Below are 15,636 nucleotides of genomic sequence, written 5' to 3'. Positions count from 1 at the left end.
CAGCCCTGAGTGCTCACTGGAAGGACAGATCGTGAAGCTGAGGCTCCAATACTTTGGCCACCTCATGAGAAGAGAAGACTCCCTGGAAAAGACCCTGATGTTGGGAAAGATGGAGGGCAGAAGGAGAAGGGGACGACAGAGGATGAGATGGTTGGACAGTGTTCTCGGAGCTACTAACATGAGTTTGACCAAACTGCGGGAGGCAGTGGAAGACAGGAGTGCCTGGCGTGCTCTGGTCCAGGGGGTCATGAAGAGCTGAATATGACTAAATGACTAAACAATGAAGGTCATTATTATATTATTTAAAATCCCACTATGCCCCAACCATTTTCTTTTCTTTTTTGGATTTTTGGCAATATTTACAAAATCCCAAGAGTACGAAACGACAATTGAAACATACCCTGCTCGCCAAAAATGCATAGCAAGGCAAATCATTTCTGCAAAGTCACACGGAATTTGTTCTTTGCACAGTTAATACAAGGAGACTTACCATAAATTTTGCCACTTTTCTCTCAAGTTTATGTAGCTATAATATGTATTCAGCTAGCTATAACAATGAATTCTGATTAATTTACCACGATACCATGCAGTTTGATAGCTCTCTTTCTTCATGTTTTGTGACCCAGCTAGATTTGCTTCCCAGGGGGAAGTTTAGTGGGCTGTAACTTGAAGCAAGTAGATGTGCATAGCCTATAAAGGTTAAAAAAAAGGGGGGGAAGGTCAAAGACCCCTGGATGGTTAAGTCTAGTTGAAATCAACTATGGGGTGCAACACTCATCTCTGCTTTCAGGCTGAGGAAGCCAGCGTTTGTCCACAGACAGCTTTTCTGGGGCATGTGGCCAGCATGACTAAACCACTTCTGGCACAACAGGACACTGTGACGAGTGCCAGAGTGCACAGAAACGCCATTTACTTTCCTGCCACAGTGGTACCCATTTATCTACTTGCACTGGCATGCTTTCGAACTGCTAGGTTGGCAGGAGCTGGGATAGAGCAATGGGAGCTCACCTTGTCGCAGGGATTCGAACTGCTTACCTTCCGATCAGCAAGCCCAAGAGGCTCAGTGGTTTAGACCACAGCTCACCTGCCACCCGTGTCCCTGCATAGGCTATAGGGAGATTAGAGGGCCAATTATGGCCATTCAGGTTTCTCTCTGTGGCCCCCAGGACTTTTTCCAGGCCACAATCCCTCTCCATGCATTATCCTTATAGTCCTCATGGTTCTCTGCCGGAGCTAGAACAAATTTGAGACAAAACTTCTGAAAATTCTCTTCTGCGAATTCTGATGGTGAAAATAAGTGTTAACATTAACCATATATTCAATATCAGACATTTGTGTTCAGTTCCCAGTAGGACTATAATATGATAGCTGGCATGGAATAGCAGCTAGCTTTTGATGAAACCTGACTTATGGCAGTGAACGTCTGATACTATCTGACAGCAGGCAGGGAACTATAATCGGTATTTGACAGCTGCCTTGAAACAGAATCTAATAACTTTATATGAACCCCATTCATTAATCCTGTCCATCACTACAAGCAAATTTCGAATTTTTATTCCGAAGCTGGATGCTGAATTCCAGGGTGAGGTTTCTACATTAAAGTCCGGCTCTCAGATTTGGAGAATCCGACAAATGCTGCCCTTTTTTATGATTCTGATTCATCTCTAGTTTATGTATATCCCATGAGAGTGCAGGCTTCCTTTGGAGAAATTAGCAAGCCCCTCATCTTCTTTTTTTAATTTTTATTGAGTGTTTATTTAGTTACTATATAATAAAATATAAAATATAAACTATACAAAATATAGAGTATCGAATATTACATTTGTAGATTCCCATTTTCAGCAGTACATTCCATTTCATATCTATTTCATTACTAAACATGTGTATAAATAAATAAATAGTTTCCTTATTTCTATTATTGTGACTTCCCTCCACTACAGCTCAACATCTTTTGATATATTTTTAAACTTACCACTGTGTTATATATATTAGTTACCTTAACCCCAAGAACAATCTTACAATAATTTTTTTCTTAGCTTTACCAATGCCTATCGATAAATTTATTTTGGAATGAAGTTTCATCATATATTCTTCCAAACAGTCCCATTCCTTCTTGAGTTTCTGATTCGATGGAAGTCTAATGGCTGCTGTCATTTTGGCCAGCTCTGTAAATTCACACAATTTGTTTAACCAATCCTCTATTGAGGGGACAATGTCCCCTTTCCAGTTTTTAGCTATTAGTAACCTGGCAGCAGGGGACGCTGGTGGCGCTGTGGGTTAAACCACAGAGCCTAGGACTTGCCGATCAGAAGGTCGGCGGTTCGAATCCCCGCGATGGGGTGAGCTCCCGTTGCTCGGTCCCTGCTCTTGCCAACCTAGCAGTTCGAAAGCACATCAAGTGCAAGTAGATAAATAGGTACCACTCCAGTGGGAAGGTAACGGCGTTTCCGTGTGCTGATCTGGTTTGCCAGAAGCAGCTTAGTCATGCTGGCCACATGACCCGGAAGCTGTACGCCGGCTCCCTCGGCTAATAAAGCGAGATGAGCGCCGCAACCCCAGAGTCAGTCACGGCTGGTCAGGGGTCCCTTTACCTTTAACCTGGCAGCAGCCATGGCAAGCCCCTCATATTCTTTCTTTCTGTTCCCTCCCCTCTGTCGTTTCAGCTATCATGGGAAATCCAATACGCTGTGGCCAATCACATCCAGTCCTTGATGAAGATGGAGAAGAATCGCCAGGTGGCCTGTGGAGCTGGCCTGCTGAACGCTCTTGTTACCTCCTGCTTAGAGGTGCTACACAATGACAACAACCCTTTGCATCCGCCTCTAATCAGACTCTTTGAGAAACTTGCGTCCCAGTCAATTGAGCCCAATGTCTTAAGGTACTTCCTTTCAGGCATTCTGGTTCTGGAACATTAGGGACTTGTGGTCATCTCCTCTTGAAGCAAAGGGGGACTGAACCCTCTTTGTAGCTAAGATGCTTAGTAGATGCTTTGTCCGCATCAGGGGTCAGCAAACATTTTCAGCAGGGGGCAGGTCTACTGTCCCTCAGACCTTGTGGGGGGCCGGACTATATTTTGAAAAAAATAATGAACAAATTCCTAGGCCCCACAAACAACCCAGAGATGCATTTTAAATATAAGGACCCATTCTACTCATGTAAAAACACGCTGATTCCCGGGCCGGTTTGAGAAGGTGATTGGGCCAGATCCGGCCCCCGGGCCTTAGTTTGCCTACCCATGGTCTGCATATTAAGAAAAATCTGTTGTTGGAAGCTCAGAAGTTGACAACCGCGTTCAGAATGGTGTCCCTTCCCGAAGATAGCATTTCTCAATTTGTGCTAATGCAAGTTATTTGGCGTACTTTCATGCTGTATTTGATTAATCTGCATTTATGAAACAAATCAATATTTGCACTTTAAAGTACAAAAACCAACAGAACAAAAACTAAAGAAGCCTGTTATAATAATCTGAAACATGCTTAATTTTTCCAGCACTGTTGGCTTTGGCTACCAGTTTAGGATCGGTCCCAATGGATAAGCATACTTATCTGTATTATAGATATAAAATGAAGCTTCCAAGTATATACACAGCTAAAATGTATATATATATATTACTGGCGCGTGCCTTACTTAGTAGCATGCTTAGATTTCAGATAAGGGTTAGCCAAACTGAATTCATTTCTCACTAAAATTGATAGGCTGAAGACTAAGCTATACAGTATTTAAATTAATTTATTTAGTGAAATGGAAGCATGGCGTACAAGTGAATTGGTGTGTGTTGATAACTGTTTTTTGGCCTCTGACCATCTGTCACTGCAGAAGAGCAGCAGCTATCATCCCCACCTGACTGCCTCTCCTTTCTTCCAGTAAGGACTGGGCTCCCTCCCGAAGAGTGGAAGCAGGCAGATGTTGGCAGCTGCTATTTTTTTACTGGGTTAGGCTGCCTCACACAAAGGTTCCTGTCGCCTTTGCTTGGCCATGTGAGCAAAATCTTACTTTCTTTGACTTGCCTTTTTCAGACAGTTCCTTTGCCTCAGGACAACATGGCTACCTGTAGCACCAGGGTCTGGTGTAAGTCCATCCTCAACTTCTCTCTGTGACAGAAGTGGCTCGTGTCATGCATCTTGGAATGAAGGTGAGGCCTGGCCAGGAGCAGAAGTTCTGCAAAGCTCCTGACTGGCATTCTTGGGTGGGAGCTATCTGGCTTCCTGAAAGTTCTTTGGCAGTAATTGTGGTTTTTCCATGGATGATGGCAACAGTTCATAGGCGTAGCTGCCCTGAAGAAAGGGTAGGCTTTGTCAGGAGCTCAGCCTACTCTCGAGTAGGACCCTGGTAGAGACACATGCCCGACTGGCATGTTCCCTCCTTCCTGGTCAATCATTCAGGAGCTTCAAAAGCTTTCTTCTGCCCAAACATCACAGCGACCAATGCCAAAAGACATTGGCACACTTAGGGATCCGCAGAGTTTGTGCATCATGCATGACAGATCTCAGCAACTCAGCATTTTGGCTAATCTACTTTATTTACATATAAACACACACGGAGCACTGCAACATGGCTCCCTCTCTCTCCAGCATCAGACAGCAAAGAGAGAAAGAACAAAGGACAACAGTCCCACTTCACTGAACACAGTAACACAAACATCCTGTCTCCGTCACTTCCCACTCTGTGGAGTCAAAACATACACCGTCATGTGATAGACAAAAATCCCATGACTGCAATCATGGAGCAGGAATTCTAACAGGCTTCACATTGCTGGAATAGATTTGCTTTTGATCTGATCCTTCAGGGCTTTTATAACTTTCTTATGCCCTGTCTAATGTAACAGAGCCTATATCATACCCTCCAACATTTTTCCGATGAAAATAGGAATGTGCCGCTTTCAAAACTGCAATAGCAAGTAGCCGATGTGTAGCCACACCTGTATTAGATAACATCACTGTCTTTTATTCTCAAGCAAACTAGATTGAAAATCAACTGTTTTGCCATAGGGAGCGGGTGGTGCTGTGGTCTAAACCACCAAGCCTCTTGGGTTTGCCGGTGAGCTCCCGTTGCTCTGTTCCAGCTCCTGCCAACCTCGCAGTGTGAAAGCATGCCAGTGCAAATAGATAAATAGGTACCACTGTGGCGAGAAAGTAAACAGCATTTTTGTGTGCTCTGGCACTTGTCACAGTGTTCTGTTGCACCAGAAGTGCTTTAGTCATGCTGGCCACATGACTCGGAAAGCTGTCTGTGGACAAACGCTGGCTCCCTCGGCCTGAAAGCGAGATGAGTGCCTCAACCCCTTTTTACCTTCTAGGAGAACAAGGGAGAAGTTCATGGCACCTCTTTTTCTAGAAAAATAGCACTGGTTGTACAGATCAGCCCTCAGATCACACTCCTAACTCCCAGTTGTGGAATGCTTTGCTGTGTTCCTATACCTACACTTCTTCTTCCTCCAGTTGCACCTCCCAGAAGTTCTCCCTTGAAGGCAGAACCCAAGATCCATAACAGAGTGCATGACACTATGCGTTTGCCGTTATAGGTTCCGTAGTCACTACAGCGAAAAGTTCCGCAGATCTTCATTGTGCTTCCCTGGGCTCAGACGCATCCTGGGTATCCAACAGCTCTGCCGTAGCTCTCCAGGCAGCCATGAGCCTGGTCTCCATGACGACGCCACGCAGCCTGGATTCCCATCATGCCTGCCTGGCACCTTCATTTGTGGAATTTGACATGTCCCTGGAAGGATACGGGTACCACATTTGCTTGTGCTTCTCTAGCTTGGCACTAACACCCTCTGCCTTTGGCCCCATATATTTTGCATTCCATTTGCAAGAATGGCACACAGTTTCATTGTGGTGTCACATTTCATATTGGACACATAATCTGGTGAACTGGGTTGGATTCCCTGCTCTTCCACATGCAGCTGCTGGGTGACCTTGGGTTAGTCACACTTCTCTGAAGTCTCTCAGCCTCGCTCACCTCACAGAGTGTTTGTTGTGGGGGAGGAAGGGAAAAGGAGATTGTTAGCCGCTTTGAGACTCCTTAGGGTAGTGATAAAGCGGGATATCAAATCCAAACTCTTCTTCTCTTCTTCTTTCGTATTCCTGTCACTTTGCCAGCTTGCAGACAAATTGCCTATTTATGAGAACAAAACAGGTCATGGGTCAAATGCACGGCAATTCCATGCTAAGGGTTTCTCGATTCTACCCTGTGATGATTTATAGCAGGGGTCAGCAACCTTTTTCAGCCGTGGGCCGGTCTACTGTCCCTCAGACCTTATGGAGGGCTGGACTATATTTTGGGGGGGGGGGAATGAACAAATTCCTATGCCCCACAAATAACCCAGAGATGCATTTTAAATAAAAGCACACATTCTACTCATGTAAAAACACGCTGATTCCCGGACTATCCGTGGGCTGGATTTAGAAGGCGATGGGGCCGCATCCAGCCCCTGGGCCTTAGGTTGCCTACCCCTGATTTATAGCTTTGAAGCTTGTGATGGGAGATGGCCGTGAGAGTGCCCCTGCCATTGAGATGAATGGGGAAATCCTTTCACACCCAGGGCCTGCATATGTACTTGAGAACCCATCCAGTGCGTGTACCCCCTGAACCAAGACCAGCATCTTTGATCCCACCTTCTGTTGATGTAGGATTAGGCAGCCTTTTGAGTTTGCCTGGAATTTTTCATCCCGAAGAGCAGAAAGGAGGCTAATTTGTAGACACGTGATGGTGGTGGTGCTACCACTATTGCTGATAGTGGTTGCCTATGCTTTGAGGTCTTCCCAATGATTTTCAGTAAGCAGGTAGCCCAGGAGGTAAGCATGAAAACCTCGTCCCCATGTTTTCCTCACCTTTCCCCCATTCTAGAGAGCAGTTTCTTTTCACGAATGGTCAAATCCATCAGAAAATATCGTTACTGGGCAGTAAGAGATGGAGCCTATTCAGCCTTGGCCCTGTATCCGTGGAACTCCTTCCTGTTGGATATAGGTTTAAATTCCATCTTCATTAACATTACACGAGCCTCAAAATATTTTTGTTTCAGTCTGCTTTTAATGGAGGTGCTGTGCTGGATATTTAAACCATTGCTGTTTCTTTTCATTTGTTTTATTTTAACTGCTGTGCCGGCTGTTAAGTGCTTTTGTATTTATAAGGAGATTGTTTCAATGCGTTGTATAGTTTAAACGTTAACTTGAGTGGTCTTGGGAGGGCTTTGCACTGCAAGGTGGCATATAAAATATTGAAAGTAAAATAAATGAATGAATGAGTAATGATAAGGTTTAGGTAGGGGAGAGTCTAGACCAGGCCCAAAGCTGACTGCGAGAGACATATTCAAGTAGTCTTTTGATTGCTATCGATATATTGAGATACCAATATTGTCTTGTCTTTCTGTGCTTTTCCAGTTGTCTGTTTCTTCCGGCATTGTCTACTGTTCTGGGCCCCAACGCTGAATCCTCCATCTTGGGAGGAACTGGGAAAGGTAAATATTTCCAGGTGAACATAAAGTCTGGTGCAAACTGTGAGAAGGACTTAAAACTACCCACATGATCTACACCCTTCAACCATTTGAATGTGGGGAGGGAGCTGACTGGGGAGGAGCAGGAAGCAAAGGAAGAGCAGAACCTTCTTTTCCCTGGCCAGCTATCGGCCAGCACAGGGAAGCAGGTGGCGCTGGGGTCTAAAGCACTGATCCTCTTGGGCTTGCTGATGAGAAGGTCAGCAGTTCAAATCCCCACAACGGGGTGAGCTCCTGTTGCTCGGTCCCAGCTCCTGCCAACCTAGCAGTTTGAAAGCACGCCAGTGCAAGTAGATAGATAGGTACCGCTGCGGCGGGGAGGTAAACGGCATTTCCATGCACTCTGGCTTACATCACGGTGTCCTGTTGCGCCAGAGGCTGTTCAGTCCTGCTGGCCACATGACCCAGGAAGCTGTCTGTGGACAAACACCAGCTCCCTCAGCCTGAAAGCGAGATGTGCGCCGCAACCCCTATAGTTGCCTTTGACTGGACTTAAATGCCCAGGGGTCCTTTATCTGTACCTTTTTATCACCTGGATAGGTAAAGGTTAAGGTACCCCTGACTGTTAGGTCCAGTCGCAGACGACTCTGGGGTTGTGGCGCTCATCTTGCTCTACAGGCCGAGGTAGCCGGTGTTTGTCCGCAGGCAGCTTCCAGGTCATGTGGCCAGCATGACTAAGCCACTTCTGGCGAACCAGAGCAGCGCACGGAAATGCTGTTTTACCTTCCCGCCAGAGCGGTACCTATTTATCTACTTGCACTTTGACGTGCTTTCGAACTGCTAGGTTGGAAGGAGCAGGGACTGAGCAACGGGAGCTCACCCCGTCGTGGGGATTCGAACCACCGACCTTCTGATCAGCAAGCCCTAAGCTCTGTGGTTTAGACCACAGCGCCACCTGGGTCCCTTTATAGTCTCCTTCAATTGGAAGTATAAAGGAGCTGCCAGACCATTCAGTTCAGTATTGTTGACACTGACTAGATGGCTCTCCAGGGTTGCAGGCAGACATGCTTCCCAGCCCTTCCTCAAGATGCCAGGGGTGGAAGCTGGCACCTTGTGCTCTGCCACTGACCCATCCCCTACACTTTACAGGTGTTGAAGCATAAAGCCCCTACTTACCAACTTGCATTCTGACCGTACATTAATTCAAATAATTCAGGGGAGGTCGGGTAGACATTGAAGTCATCCCACAGGGACAGGGATGGGAAGGCATGCTTCACAGGTTGATATTTTAGGGAGCACTCTGTGACTTTTGGTTATTAGCCGTGACCCCCGCTAATTGATTTACGAACCTCGATTAGCGATATATGGCTGCCATATATGGCTGGATATATGGCTGCCATATATGGCTGCGATATATGGCTGGGAGGAGTTTGGGCAAAAGATTGCCAGTCCCACTCAGTGTTCCGTGGGGAAAAGACGTAGCCTGTAATGGCGGAGAGGAGCCCAGGAAATCCCTGGGGGGAATGTCGGAATAAATGCTGTAAATAGACGAACTGGACTCTGTGTATTTGTCTGGAAGCTGAATCAAGCTGGTGACAGTTCTACACCGCTGTGTGAAACTCTGCTGAGCCGTGACTGAGTGGCGCAGCTGAGGGAAGCGCGCCGGACCGGGCAGCCATATATCGCTAATCGAGGTTCGTAAATCAATTAGCGGGGGTCACGGCTAATAACCAAAAGTCACACACTCCTCCCCCAGCTAAGATAATAAACCTGTTCAGTGCCCTCCATTCAGGTTCTCTACTTCTTCTGTGTGGAAAGTGAGGTTGTGCTTGTCAGGAGCTCAGCCTACACTTGAGTAGGACCCTGGGAGAGACACATGCCCAACTGGCATGTTCTCTCCCTCCTGGTTGTTCGTTTGGGAGCTTCAAAAGCTTTCTTCAGCCCGAACATCACAGCGACCAATTCCAACCGACACTGGCACACTTAGGTGAGGCGTTCTCAAAGTAAAGGAAGGATTGAACTCTGATTAAAAAGAATACACATAGAGGCTTGAACCAGCAAGACTCTGGGAAGGGTGCTGTCAGGGCTGCCACCCAGTCCCAGCTCACATAGGACCAAGTCAGCCAGCGTTCAGTTTCAAAGAGTCTTTATTGGATTACAGGTTCCATTTCCAAACTGCAATGTGCAGCCCTACTTCTTCTAGGTCAGAACGACGAAGACCCGTCTGAGTCCCCGCCTCTAGCGCACCAGCTTAATACCCTAGCCTTGCTCCACCTCCTGCGCCTTTCCTTCCGTCTCTGGGTCCTTCTGCCCCCCTGGGTCTCTCCCTTCCTACTCTCTTCTGACGCAGAACCCCCTGACCCTTCCGCCTCCTTGCGGCGGGCTTTGGGACCCGGCTCACTCTCTGGGCTGCTGACTGCGCCAGCTTCCGCTACATTTGAACTTGGCGCGCGCGCCCAACTCTCCACTTTCCTCTTGATCGTTTCATCGCTCCCCGAGGTGGGCGTGACTACTCCTGACTCATGCCCTCCCTCCTTCTGAAAGTCTCCGGAGCCCGATATCTGGTCCCCTTTCTCCCCGCTGCTCCCGGCTGGGCACGTGGGTCCCGATCTCCAACTGCTGCTTTCTGATCCCTCTCTGGACCCTTCTTCCTGGGGTGTCCCCCTGCTCTCCCCCCTTGCTCTGGCTGCTGGCACTCCCTTCTGGGAATCCTCGGACTCGCTAGACAGGCTCGGTGATCTCGGGTCGTCATCCCCACTCATCCTTCCTTCGTATTCCTCCCCCTCGCTCTCTGTCTCCTCCCTTCTCTGCGTCTCTGCTCCTGAACCCCTGACATCCATCCCCCCTCGAAGCCCCCCCTTCCCCCCTCCCCGCTTTCAGGGGTGGTTGGTGGGTGCTCCGTCGTCACGGGAGTGAATGTCGGATACAGTTCGCTCCCCGTTGCTGGCCGCCAACTGAAGACCTCCGAGTCTTCCTCCCTGCGTTCGTCAACGGTGATCTCCTCCGCCTCCATTTCGGTGCCGCCGTGCTCGAAACCAAGGTCCTCCCCGCACACGTCCATGTCAGTCTCTGCGTCTGTCGCTGGACCTTGTGTCTCCCGCCACTTCCGGCACCACTGCTCCTCTGGCCGATCGTCCCACCAATACGAGTTGTCGGACGCCGAACCCTCCGGTGACCCCTCTGGGGAACGTGTGCTCGGTGCGGGTTCCCCTTCCGAGTCGAAGCCATGGAACGTGCTGGAGGAAAGCGTGGGCGTGAACAACCAGTCGTCGAAGAAGCCCGCTGGCATAGGTCTGTGTGGGAAAAGGGCATGAAACTCGTCCTTGAGCAGGGGTTCCTCCAAGGCGTAGTCCGGCACCCAGCTATTAGCACTGGCCCGGGTGCCCTCCCTTGCTAGGAGATATTCTACTCCGTCTTCCCCCCATCTGGAGTCCAAAATCTCCGTGACTTCGTTGATGGGGTCCTGCTGTGGCAAGCTTCCCGCCTCCGTCCGCTCCGGAGACTGACTTGGTGCCGTTCCTGGTTCCTGGAACCTGTGCGGTGCCCTGTAGGGAGTGAGCACCGACCTGTGGAACACCGGATGCATCCTGGAACCCTCCGGTAGCACCAGCCGGAAAGCCACCGGGTTGATCTGCGCTTCGACTCGGTATGGACCGAGTTGCTTGTGCCCCAGCTTCCTCTTGGCTAACGATCGGGTCGGCACCGCGTGGGCTGCTAACCAGACCCAGTCTCCCACTCGGATCTCCTCGCCCACTCGCCTGTGCTTGTCAGCTTGTACTTTGTATGCGTGCTTCGCTAGCTCCAGCTGCCGTCTGAGTTGATCGTGGACCTCTTGCAACTCAGATGCGAAAGCGTCCGCCGTCTGTGGTTCCCCTTCCCCCACTCTGTCCAGTCCCGGGAAGGTTCTGGGATTCCTCCCATTGTTGGCGAAGAACGGCGTCACCCCTGTGGATACGTGTTTCGTGTTGTTGTAGGCGAATTCGGCGAGCGGCAGGTAATCCACCCACGTCGCAGGCTGTTGATTGGCATAGCATCTCAGGTACTGCTGCATGATGGCATTGACCCTCTCCGCTTGCCCGTTGGTCTGCGGGTGCCTTGCTGATGTCAGGTTGATCTTGACGTTCAGGAAGCCCATCAGCTTTTGCCAGAAATTCGAGATGAACTGGCGTCCGCGGTCAGACAGTATAGACCGCGGCAGCCCGTGCACTTTGAACACGTGATCTATGAACAGTTTGGCTGTTTGTTCTGCCGTGGCCACCTTCGCACACGGTATGAAATGTGCCATCTTGGTGAACAAGTCCACCACCACTAGTACAGCTGTCTTGCCTCTCGAGCTGGGTAGATCCGTGACAAAGTCCAGGGCCACTCTCTCCCATGGTTCAAACGGCGTTTGCAGCGGTTCCAGCAGTCCCGCCGGTGGTTTGTGCACCGGCTTGGCCCTCTGGCAGGTGTCGCACCTCGCGACGTAGTCCGCGACTTCCCCCCTCAGTCTGGGCCACCAAAAGTCCCTTGCGACCAATTCCACCGTTTTTTCTGTGCCAAAGTGCCCGGCCGTGGGTGCGTCGTGCAGCTGCTGCAGTACCCGGGCGCGAAGTTCGTCTTTACGTAAGAGCAAGCCGTCTCGTATCTGGAACTCGTCGCCCTTCGCCGTGCCCTTGTGCACCTCTGCCATCTTTGCCTGCGCGAATGAGTCGTCCGTCAACGCCCGTCGCACCGCATCCAGGTCTACTGTGGCTGAAGCGCACGCCCACGCTGTTGGCGCGAAGATGTGCATGGCTGCCGCTGGCGTCGCCTCTTCGAGGTATTGCGGTTTTCGGGACAGTGCATCCGCCATGATGTTGGTGTCGCCCGGGACGTACTCAATTCGGAAATTGAAGTCAGCAGAGAACTCCGCCCAACGTATCTGCCTCTGGTTCAGGAACCGAGCCGTGCGCCAGTGCTCCAGATTCTTGTGGTCCGTGCAGACCTGCACCGTGTGCTTGGCGCCGATCAGGAAGTGCCTCCACGCCTTGAAAGCTGCATGAATGGCAAGCAGCTCCCTATCCCAGATGGTGTAGTTCTGCTCCGACTTGCTGAGCTTTCTGGAGTAGAACGCCCCCGGCCTCCAGACCCCCTGCAGGTCCCTCTGCAGCAGGACCGTTCCCACTGCTCTATCGGACGCGTCTGTCTCCACCCGCAACGGTTTGCTGGGGTCGATATGCAGCAGTTGCTCTTCCGACGCGAAGAGACGCTTGAGTGTCTGAAAGGACCGCTCCGCCTCCTCCGTCCAGACGAATTTCTTTTTCTTGGAGCTTAGCGTGTCCGTAATAGCTGCCGTCTGCATCGCGAACCCCTTGATAAACTTGCGATAGAAATTGGCGAATCCGACAAACCTCTGGACCTCTTTCCGGTTGCGCGGGCTCTTCCAATCCAACACCGCACGAACCTTGGCGCTGTCCATGGCTAGCCCCTTGTCCGACAGCTTGTAACCCAAGAAATCCACCTCCGTCGTGTCGAACTGGCACTTCTCCAGTTTGGCGTACAGTCTATGCTGCTGCAGCCTCTTCAGCACCTCCCGAACGTCCTGGTCGTGTGCTTGCTGCGAGTCAGAGAATATCAGGATGTCATCCAGAAAGCAGACGCACTTCTTGTAGAGGAGTCCCGCCAACACGTGATGCATGAAAGCTTGAAAACAGTGAGAACCGTTTTGCAAACCAAACGGCATCACTCTGTATTCGTAGGTGCCCAGAGGCGTGAACATGGCTGTCTTCCACTCATCACCCTCCCTCATGCGGATGAGATTGTACGCTCCTCGCAGGTCCAACTTGGTGAACACGCGTCCCTTGCGCACCGTCGCCAGCAGGTCGTCAATCCTGGGCATGGGGAAATCGGAGGGCTTGGTCATTCTGTTTAAGAGGCGGTAATCCACGACCAATCTTTTTTGGGGCGTGTCCTTCTTCTTCACGAAGAAAACAGGACTGCCCCCTACTGCGCTGGACTCCCGGATGAAACCGCGCTGCAAATTGTGATCGATGAACTGTTTGAGTTCCTGTAGTTCGTCCTCAGACATGGAATATAGCTTCCCCTTCGGCAGCGTCGCCCCTGGCAGGAGGTCAATCTTGCAGTCATATTGCCTGTGCGGTGGTAGCTTGTCTGCCTCTTTCTCGCAGAAGACCTCCAGAAAGTCCGCGTATTTGTGGGGAACTGCTTGCAACGTTCCCAACTGCAGTTGTGAGTCCTCCTCCTCCCCCTCCTGCCTGGGCAGGATGCAGTGTTCTGCGCAGTAAGAGGAGCCGAAGATCAGCTGTCTCTGGTACCAAGCCAGCGTTGGACTGTGCCTGTCCAGCCAACTCATGCCCAACACAATGGGCGTGTCCGACAGTCGGGTGACATTAAAACTGATGACTTCCCTGTGGTTACCAAGTTGCATCACCATTGGTGGCGTCTGCTTCACCACCTGCCCCCCTAGCAACTCTCTGCCATCCACTGTGACGACTTGCAGGGGCAGAGTGGCAGGCAGTAGCTTTATAGCGTGCTGCTCCACAAAATCCTGTGCTATAAAGTCTGCGTTGCTTCCAGAGTCCACAGAAAGCGGCACTTCGATAGTGACGCCATTGGGTAGCTGGAGAGACGCTGTGAGCTGCACTACTGGTTTGGGTGGGAGGGGGTCCGTGGGTTGCAATATCGCTGGGGACTGCTTCACTGATGCGTCTGGCTGGGCCCCAGTGCCTCTGTCTCCAGCCAGACATCGTCGTTTCCCTGCTGGGCTTCGCTGCATTGCGTGGTCGCGTTCACCGTTGCGGAGGCTGCAGTGTGCTTGGAGCTCCTCTGGGGACACTCTTTCGCCAAGTGTTGAGGGCTGTCGCATATGTAACACTTCCTGGTCCCTCTAGGAGGTTTAGTCTTGACTGCCGTCGGTGCAGAGGCTCTGGTAGCTGACTGAGCCCTGGCGCCTCCCACCTCCATAGGTTCCACTCCCCCTCCTGGCGGAGGTGTGGACTGCGCACGCGCTGCTTCCCTTGGAACGAAAGAGAAACTTCTCGCTGCTTCGCGCCCTCCGCGTCCTTCATCTCTGCACCATGGACGTTCTTCCAGCCTCACCCCCACAGTCAGCGCCCTTTGGACCACCTCCTGCGTGCTTCGGGGCCTCTCCCCCCTCGCAATTTCATCCTTCACAGCAGAGCTTAGACCCTCCCAGAACAGGTCCCTGACTGGGGGCGAATCCCGGTCCCATTCCAATGCACTGACCAGCGCAAAAAAGCGGGCGTGGTACTGCCGGACGCTCGCCCTCCCTTGTTTCAGTCCATGAATCTCCTGTCGGGCAAGATCCACATCAATGGTAGACAAAAAACACGCATCCATCGCTTTGATGAAGGCATCTGCACTCTGAAGCGCCGGATCTTTATCCCTCCACAAATTGCGTAGCCACGCTTTAGCATCCCCATGCAAATGGGATAGTATAAACCCCACTTTCTCTTCCTCATCTCTAAAGTCTTTTGCCAGCAGTTGCAGTGCGCACATTACATCTGCTCGAAAGTTGGGGTACTGTTGTAAATTCCCATCGAAGTGAGCCACCAGCCCTCCTGCTCTCCGTGCCAACCCAACCCCCTCCGGTCTGGGTCCTGGCTGCCCGTGCTTAACCCATGCTTCAAACCTGGCGTGGAGATCTCGGTAGGCGGCTGCCGCATCCTCCTCCCTTTTCTTGGATGCCAGTACCTCCGCATTCAATTGGGTAACTGCCTGTTGCAGCGCTGAAACTTTCTCTGCTTCCGTCATCTCTGCCAACCGTCGTGAGCTTGCTCCCAAACACCGATCTCCTCCTCCAGCTGCTTCTGTCTCCGCTGCGAGGTATCGGGTGTCAGAAGCTTGTCAGACGGGTCTTACTGTCAGGGCTGCCACCCAGTCCCAGCTCACATAGGACCAAGTCAGCCAGCGTTCAGTTTCAAAGAGTCTTTATTGGATTACAGGTTCCATTTCCAAACTGCAATGTGCAGCCCTACTTCTTCTAGGTCAGAACGACGAAGACCCGTCTGAGTCCCCGCCTCTAGCGCACCAGCTTAATACCCTAGCCTTGCTCCACCTCCTGCCCCTTTCCTTCCGTCTCTGGGTCCTTCTGCCCCCCTGGGTCTCTCCCTTCCTACTCTCTTCTGACGCAGAACCCCCTGACCCTTCCGCCTCCTTGCGGCGGGCTTTGGGACCCGGCTCACTCTCTGGGCTGCTGACTG

The 15,636-nt window shown here is 50.9% G+C and overlaps 1 protein-coding gene across 2 annotated transcripts in view; it reads left to right on the top strand.

Annotated features, from left to right (window-relative positions):
* The window catches only part of WDFY4 (WDFY family member 4), a 218,664-nt gene that overhangs the window by 57,866 nt on the left and 145,162 nt on the right, over nt 1–15,636 (top strand). For both annotated transcript variants that reach the window (XM_083505395.1, XM_083505396.1), the window contains 4 exons: nt 2,664–2,878; nt 4,017–4,132; nt 5,522–5,729; nt 7,380–7,456. In XM_083505395.1, coding sequence (XP_083361521.1) covers nt 2,664–2,878; nt 4,017–4,132; nt 5,522–5,729; nt 7,380–7,456 — 616 coding nt within the window. The remainder of the gene's footprint in view (nt 1–2,663; nt 2,879–4,016; nt 4,133–5,521; nt 5,730–7,379; nt 7,457–15,636) is intronic.

This window comes from Podarcis liolepis (genome assembly GCF_965112155.1).
Source record: "Podarcis liolepis genome assembly, chromosome: 5".
NCBI lineage: Eukaryota > Metazoa > Chordata > Lepidosauria > Squamata > Lacertidae > Podarcis > Podarcis liolepis.
This window is presented reverse-complemented; position numbering and strand designations above follow the sequence as displayed.